Source organism: Cucumis melo, chromosome 10 (genome assembly GCF_025177605.1).
Source record: "Cucumis melo cultivar AY chromosome 10, USDA_Cmelo_AY_1.0, whole genome shotgun sequence".
Taxonomy (NCBI): domain Eukaryota; kingdom Viridiplantae; phylum Streptophyta; class Magnoliopsida; order Cucurbitales; family Cucurbitaceae; genus Cucumis; species Cucumis melo.
In genome coordinates, this window is record NC_066866.1 from 6,933,112 (window position 1) to 6,941,648 (window position 8,537).

General features: G+C 27.8%; 1 protein-coding gene across 1 annotated transcript; it reads left to right on the top strand.

The window, feature by feature from the left end:
- The first annotated feature begins 3,267 nt into the window (after window positions 1-3,267).
- On the top strand, window positions 3,268-3,657 carry LOC103500239 (zinc finger protein 11-like). Its single transcript, XM_008463479.3, has one exon. It carries the CDS (start codon window positions 3,268-3,270, stop codon window positions 3,655-3,657), a length of 390 nt encoding a protein of 129 aa, XP_008461701.2.
- The last annotated feature ends 4,880 nt before the right edge of the window (window positions 3,658-8,537 follow it).

Consider the following 8,537-nt stretch of genomic DNA (forward strand, 5'->3'; position numbering starts at 1 on the left):
AAGAAAAGATCAAGTTATGTAACTCTGTTATTCATAATCGATCTTCTTTTCTTTAGTAATTGGCCAATTAATTCAAATTATTGGGTTATACTGTCAGATATATAGAAATGCTAATCTTGCTTATGGAGCTTGTTTAATGTTAGTCTTCTCACTTAGTAATTTTATTATGTAACATGAAAGTAGAGGTAAAGTAGGTTGAAATGAATCTTATTATAAGGTTTTGTTATTAAAGCCTTTTGTGATATAGTATGGAATTTCATTGCTCATGTGAACAATTATTATTAGTTGATCAGTTATAATGTTTGACAAGCTTCCTTAGATTGCTGGGGAAAGATTATCCAAAGCTTGGTTTCTTTTACTCTTGTAGTAGTTCATTCTTTCTTTCAGGTACAACTTTCATTCACATACTTCAAGCTATTGCTGATGTTGATTTTGATAATTTCCTATTCATTTTTCTTAATGTTCCCTGATATTGATATTGGTTGTTATTGTTTTAATGGGCTAGAAGCGGCTTCTTGCTTCATTTTTTTCTTATCAGTAATATACTGGATGAACCATTTAGTTATGCACCATTTTAAATAGGGTTTTTGGGAAATTAAACTACCTCACGTTGAGTAATTGAATATAATTTAGTCAAAATTCCCTAGATCAATAATTCTAATTTCACTCAAAAATTAAAATTACTTTTAATCTTCAAATAATATTTGAAAATTATGAAAGTTCACAATATTTTTGCAACTTTTAAATGCTTATAATTTTGAAACAAAGAAGATAAACAACCTTACAAATATACGTATGTATGCATACATACATATACGCATGCATACGTACGTAGGTATACGTACACATGTATACATTTATATACACATATATTCATCTATATATGTATGTATATATAGGTATATTTTGGTCTCTAAACTTTTAAAAATGTCAATTTTAGTCTTTGAACTTTTAAAAAATATTGCATATTTTGATATTCACAGTTAGGATATCATTAACTCTTTAATAAAATGGTTGGGTGACTTCTATATGTGTAGATGATTAGACCACCAAATAAGATAATCACTTTTAAAAATCTAGAGTTTTAGTTTTTAATTAGAGGCTAGATTGTAAATTGATGTTTCATCGGATAACTCAAAAAGTCACTTTGCCTAGCTTCAAGGTTTTGATCGTCACCGTTTTGGTACAATAGCATACTACTTCACTTTCTCAACTCTTTCTTCTTGAGCTGTTTTTTTTTAGACCCACATTGTTTTTTTTTTTCTTTTTTGTGGTGGAGTTGTGATTATTTGTGAGAATATTTATCTACAATTTCGTAGAATTTATTTTGTACATGAGTTGTAAATATTTACAACATATAGCAAAATTTAAAATTAAACTATAGCTTGTAAATATTTTAGTTTATTTTTCTATTTTTAAAAATGCCAAATTATTTATTTGTTTGTTTGTTTATTTTACCTTATCATAGATGTTAAACTCAATGTGTCATATGTCAATTATATTTTATTTTATTTTTTATTCTACTAAATGTTCTTTTGATTTGCGTCAAGATTCCAAATTTGAAAGAAAAAATAGTAAAGGGTGGGGGGAGTCGGGGAGGGGATACAAGAGATTTTGAGTTTTAGAGAAAAAAAGAACAAATTTTAGTTTTTGAGTTTATCTGATAAATTTGTTGATTATGTTACTGTGTTGGCATAAAATATTTATAGAATAAATTAACAAGATTTATAAAATAAATTAGCAAGATTTTTTAGGTTAATCTCTAGAGCTTAATCATTCAAATATACAAGTATACAGAAGTTACATCATTTCTTTAGTAAAATCCTAAGCGTAGAACTAAAATAAGTTTTTTTTGAAGTTCAAAAACTAAAGTAGACGTTTTCAAAAGTTTATGGATTAAAATAGAACAAGAATAGAATTTATATGTCCCGCTTAAAAAAAGAGAGAGAATCTTGTATTTCTTGTGGCTAAGTTTTGGGTCTAGTTTTTATTCCATAATATTACATTATTGAGAATCTCACATTGGAAAAAAAAGGAAGGGGAATACTCGAACTCCTTATAATTCACATTGGAAAAACAATGAGAATTTTTTTCGATATAATTTGTCAATTGGTTTTGAGATAAAATCTCGTACTATCAAATATTATGAATTTTTAGTCCTTAAGCTTTGAATTTTAATTTCAATTCTCAGTCCTATGGTTTCAAAGGATTACAATTTACCTTTGATATTTGAAATTGTTTCAATTTAGTCATTAGGATTTCAAGATTATTTTACACTTTTAACCTCTATTTTCTCACCCTTTTTATAATCAATTAATTAAGTTTCATTGCTTTTAAAACTTGACTTCATAATTATTTTAAATTAATAATAGAAATTAATTTCAAAAAAGAGAAATTATCAAAAATAGAAAATTTGACAAGATATTTAAAAATATAACAAAATTTTAGATTATATATCTATAATAGATGTTGATAAACACTGATATACTTCTATTAGGGACGTTGATTAACAATGATAAAAGTTTGTCAGTTTCTATCCTCACTGAAATCCAAAATTTTGTTATAGTTTGTAAATATTTTAATTTATTTTATTATATTTGAAAATGTATATTTCAAAAACTTAAATATGTATTTAGTACGTAAAAAAATCAAAATTAAAAATATAAATCTTGAAAACTAATAACCACAAATTGAAACAAAAGTCAAATAAAAATGATAAAATCAAAGTAGCTTGAAACTTAAAAATTAATTTGAAGTACAAAACTTAAAGAGAATAAAAACTTATGTTCCATTTAGTAACCATTTTGTATTCCTAGTTGTTTCTTAGAATTAGCATAAACATTATTTCTAAATCAAACTTTCTTATTTTGTTATATCTATATTCTACTCATATTTTAAAAAACTAAACCAAATTTTGAAACTAAAAAAAGAAATTAATTCATAAATGATCAACGTAGATTAAACTCATGACCTCTTAGTTACTATGTATATCTTTTTAGCACGTAGAAGTTAGAAAAGTTGTCACATCTTAGCATTTAGAAACTTTTGATTAAAATGAAAACTAAATCCAAATTCCAAGTAATAAAATAGTAATAGAAAAGTCAAAACACACTCAATCTTTCCTACTCCAATTGATCCGAAACCTCTCTCTCTCTCTCTCTCTTTCTCTCTCCCACCCTGCATAAGAATACCTTTTCGCCTTCCTCATTCTTCATATACACCCACACACAATTAACCCTCACAAAACACAAAAACCATATCCCCCAAATGGCAGAAACCCATCAAGTATGGAGACAAATCCTCAAAACTACCTCGTATTGGGATCAAGAGAAAGCGTTTGCCGATGACGTCGCCGCCGTGTGGCCACCCAGATCTTACTCCTGCACCTTCTGTATGAGACAGTTTCGTTCAGCTCAAGCCTTAGGTGGCCACATGAATGTCCATCGAAGAGACCGTGCCAAGCTTCAAAACCATCCTAACCGTCGTCCATTCTTCATCAAACCAACTCCCACCTTTGATCTTCTCACTCACCATTTTTCTCCCAAAAACAATAACTCTCCTCCTTTCTCTCTCAAAAAACCTAAACTTGCTTCTTCTTCTTCTTCTTCTTCTTCTTCTAATTCTGAGCTCCACCTTGACCTCGAGCTCAAACTATAACTATTTCTACGTTCTTTTAATTTGTCTCAAAAATACCCATATTCTTTTTGAAAGTTACAACCCATGATCTATTTATACAAATGTTTCCTGAAAGAATTAATTTTGAATGGAAAATTGAGACTTGTTTTGAGAGTCATTGGTGTAGTTTAGAACTTTTGTGTAATGTCGAGAGATTTGATGTTGTAACTTTTGAAAGAATATAGATATCTTTGAAACAAAATGGCGAGGGGCGAGGATATAATATTATATATATAATTGTAATTTAGCATCATTGTTCATTTAATTTCTATATGTTATGTTAATTTCTTTGTTGTTCACGTGTCGTCTTCTTCTCTCTTGTCTTTTCTCTTTTTTATGTATATATATATCAATGAAAATGTAGAACTTTTTATCTTCTGGAAAAAGGCTTGTGAGCTGAGTTTCCATTTCATCCAATTGTATGTGCTTTTTTTTTCTTTTAGTACTTCTCTGATTCTCATTCTTTCATAGTTTCTTCGTTCATCATGGGTGGAAAAAAGTTTTTTTGTCCAAATTTTTTCCCAAAAGAATATGAAAAAGGGAAAAAGTAGAAAGTCATACTTATATCGATATTCTTTACATGTTCCTAGGTTCAATAACATTGACTTGGAGATGAATTGAGCTAATTTAAATCATAAACATTTAACTTGTTTTTTAAAACATAAAAGATTCATTTGGTTTTCTAAACTTTTTATGCTTAATATTAATCGATATTATAAACATTAACCAAAAAATAATGTCAAGTGACAAAGTGTAATAAACCAATATGCATAAAGAGAAAAAGAGTAAATAAATATATGAAGCATATTAACAATTAAGTAGTGAGTTATAATTATAATAATTCAAAATAAAAAGATCGAGAAAGATTGTGAGATGTTGTTGTTGGGTTAGATTTAATTTAGTTTATAAGTTAAGAGAGATTATGTTATATTTTATTTATATTAGGGAGAATCACGGATTACACATCTAAACAACTTTCCTCAATTGACCATATTTTATATTATTATATTACATTATATTATGTTCATTTCTTAAGTCATTTCTAGACTCAAAATGATATAATTAACAATTGATTATTTTTTGGGTGCCAATTTTTTAGTTCTCTACAAATGTGTTCATTTATTTTATTTAATGCTTAATTGTTTGTTTGGATCTTTTCCCTTAATATCATTTGTTCGAATTTGAATTATTTTCGTATCTCATATATTTCTGACTATTAAATATTCAATCTTTTGTACATTTGTTCAATCTTTGGTAATATAAACTTCATTTGACAAAATGCAAACCGAAACCCTATTAATTAATTCAACAAGTTGAATAGTCTTAGTGGGTTTCTTTTCAAACCAATATAAATATATATAGTATTTTGTTTATATTTGTAATTTATAACTTTTTCTATCGACTATCATTCAACTAAAATACAATATAGCAAAATGATTCAAAATATTAAAAAGTAACCTTAAAAAACTATAATTCTTTTTTTCGGAGTGGAAGATTCGATCTCTTGTCTCTACAATTGTTATACTATTAAAAAAAAGAGATATCAAATCGAAAGTTACTTGAAGATTTCTTATAAACTTTTAAAACTAAAAGATCATTAATTACACACAAACTTATCTAAGATCAATCGATAAATCCCGAATTAGAAGAATATAAATTTATATACTTTATTAACTTTTTATATAAGCTCAAAATTTGAGAGTTCACAACTACATTAATATACCAAAATATTTACTCCTGGTTTTAGCTGCATCTTGTACATAAGAGTAGAGGAAAAAAATAGTAAAAAAAGAAGTAAAAGTAAAAAAAAGTATAAATGGATGTATGAGAGTAAAAGTGAAAAAGAACTAAAAGGTGGTTCTTGCAGTGAGAAGAGAAATGGAAACCCCAAGCTTTTTGGGGTCACATTTGAGAACTCTTCTTCTTCTTCTTCTTTTTGTTTTTATTCATTGCAAGTACCAGTGGATTTAACACAAACATATATATAAATTTAATAATGATAATAACAAAAAGAAAAAGATATATGAATTTATATAGAAAAGGATTTTATATTTTTATAAAAAAAAAAGATGATATATATATATATATATATATATATATATATTAAAAGGTCATATCCCCCTGATGACTGATAGTAAGGAACATACATCACTAACTTAACTTCAAATACCCCTTTTAACTGTTTTATTACCTTTCTCTTTTCTTTCTTTTTTTTTTCCCTTTCCCCTCTTTCCATTCCCCATAAATTCCCTTTTTCCATTTCCTAATCCAAATTCCTTTTCCTCTCTCTCTCTCTCTCTCTATGTCTTATCAAAATAGGTAAATTAGGATAATAAACCCTAAATTATCATCAAACCATACATCATCACTATCCAATGGATGAACTTCTCTTCATAAGTTCTATATAAAATTCATTATGAACTTTCTTTCTCCTTAGATCTATCCTTCATTGGTAATACTTCATATTTGTATCTAATGAGTGGTTTTTTTCAATTTGTGTGTATGTGAATGTTGAGTTTCATCGTCAAGTTAAGGACATATTAATTAGTGAACAAAATTTCAAAAGAAAAAAAAAACTAAAGAACTTATTAGACACACTAATACAAGTTTAATCGATCCCTAGTCCTAATTATTGTTATTGGCTTTTGGTCTTTGTACTCTTGTACATTATGTATTGATTATTTGTGATGAAATGAGATTGAGATATGATTAAGGAACTAGCTATAGATGGTGTTAACACAGTTGAAATATCATAGTCGACGTTATTGTATCTTTTCTATAAAAAAATCGGCTCTAAGTTTACTTGTAATTCAACTTTCTTTTTTAGGTAAACGAGGTCACACCAACTACTTTTCTTATTCTTTATCACAAATGAGAGAAAATTATCCAAAAAAAAAAAAAAAACTTCTTTTCAAATCAAGAATATAACAAAGTTGCAATTTATTATATATATATATATATATAGTTAAATTATATGGAAAAAAGAGACAACAAAAAGTCTAATCTCTCTATCAAAGCCACTATTTACGCGTCCTTGTAATTCTTTATATCTTTGCTTTAACCTACTGTTTGTGGGTTCTATACATGTCTTTATATATAACATAATATAATGTTTTCTATATACAAACAAAATTTAACCTATATGCTTTTCAAATTCTATAGCTATAGATGTATAGACATTTATAATGTGCATGTAACATGTATTTTACATTTCAACTTAATTTCTTTTTCATCATTAATGCTTTTGTTTTGTGTTGAGGATCAACTATATGAATTTCAAATCCTATAGCATAGGTGGCCATAAACATATTAATTATATTTTCAACATTTTTCTTGTTTTGATTAACCCAACTATTAATGCTTTTCATGGATCTCAACCTTCTAGTGTTTGTATTTGAGGAATGAATTTTGACTTTCTAAATTTCAAGGAATTTATATGTATTGGAATAATGTAGGGATCGTTAAAGTTTGTTTTAGATTGAGTAAATTAAATCTGAGTTTATCAAATGTACGTTCGAATTCTAATTTGTTAAATATGAATTATTTATGGCAAATTTGCAGCTAAACCTAGTGAATAATCGAGGATAAGTATAATAACATAGCTAATTTAGATGGCAAAATGAGAGCTTGTCTCGATTGTATTGAAATGACCTCCATATTTACGTCAAAGAGATTCAATACTCCACCTTCATGAAGTCTTCTCATACTAAAAAGATATAACTAAACTAAAGGGATCACTAGATCCCGTTGTATAGTAACAAATTTGAGTTTACATAACTACCAATTGAACATGGGTTACGTTAAACTTTGTTCATTTACTTGTACTCTCTTGTGCTAAAACAGTGAACCAAACACTCTAATAAATTTAGAATTTGGACATGGATTTGATTCATTAGATCGAATTTTGTGAAATGTACCAATGCATGATCTTTACTTTTGGTAGCCAATCAACAAAGTTGACCCAATTTAAATGTCAATTGACATTATTCTTTTAATTTTTTTTCATTAATAAATTAATGGATTGACATGATATTAGAGAAAATATTTTGAGCCCCAATATTCCTATTACAATGTTATTTTTTTTCTTTTGCTTAAAAACACTACTTAACAAACTATAAAAAAAACTAACCACGACATATCAAATTCATTAAACTTTCGTGCCCAACAATATGATTTCACGATCATCAAAGTCTCTACACTATTAACTCATTATCCATTCTCATTCTTTTAACAAACTCATATATGATCGGTATAACAAGTGAGATACGAAGATTTAGACCTCTAACCTCATAGACGTAGTGCAGATGAGTCTAAGCTTAAAAGAAAAAAGTTGTGAGGGGATAGATTTAAGTAGCTATTGACTTTGATGTGTTACTAAAAGGGGCAAATTTAGGCAGCAACAAGGGGTAGAGAGGGTGAAGTTATAGAGGCAGAGGCAGAGAGAGTTTAATACTCAGTACATTGTTGCCTTACATTACACAACCCAAAATGCCAAAAACAAACCACTGTGCCTTCATTCTATTGACTTCTTCTTCATAAGGAAAATTGACGAAACATCAGTTTTGAGTTAAATGAGTTTGGTTCTCATAGAAAACCCAAAGGGCAGAGGCATTATATAATATATTGCTGTATATAGAGAGAATTTTATGTAACTCAGACATACCCATTTTGGCATTTAATGGCCTACAAAAGTAGTACTGATCATGGAGTTTAAAGAGAATTTATTCATTTTTTCCATGGAATTGGGGTGTAGTATTTCAGAAGATTTCACATGGGGTTTGCCTCTATTGCCCTGTATTGCCACAGTTACGATATGAATGTGTGTTTGGTTCGAAGGTTTCATTGGGGAATTTGGTCGAACA

Bases quoted from the DNA above. Each gene is read 5' to 3' on its own strand.
- LOC103500239 (XM_008463479.3), top strand. From the start codon at position 3,268: ATGGCAGAAACCCATCAAGTATGGAGACAAATCCTCAAAACTACCTCG.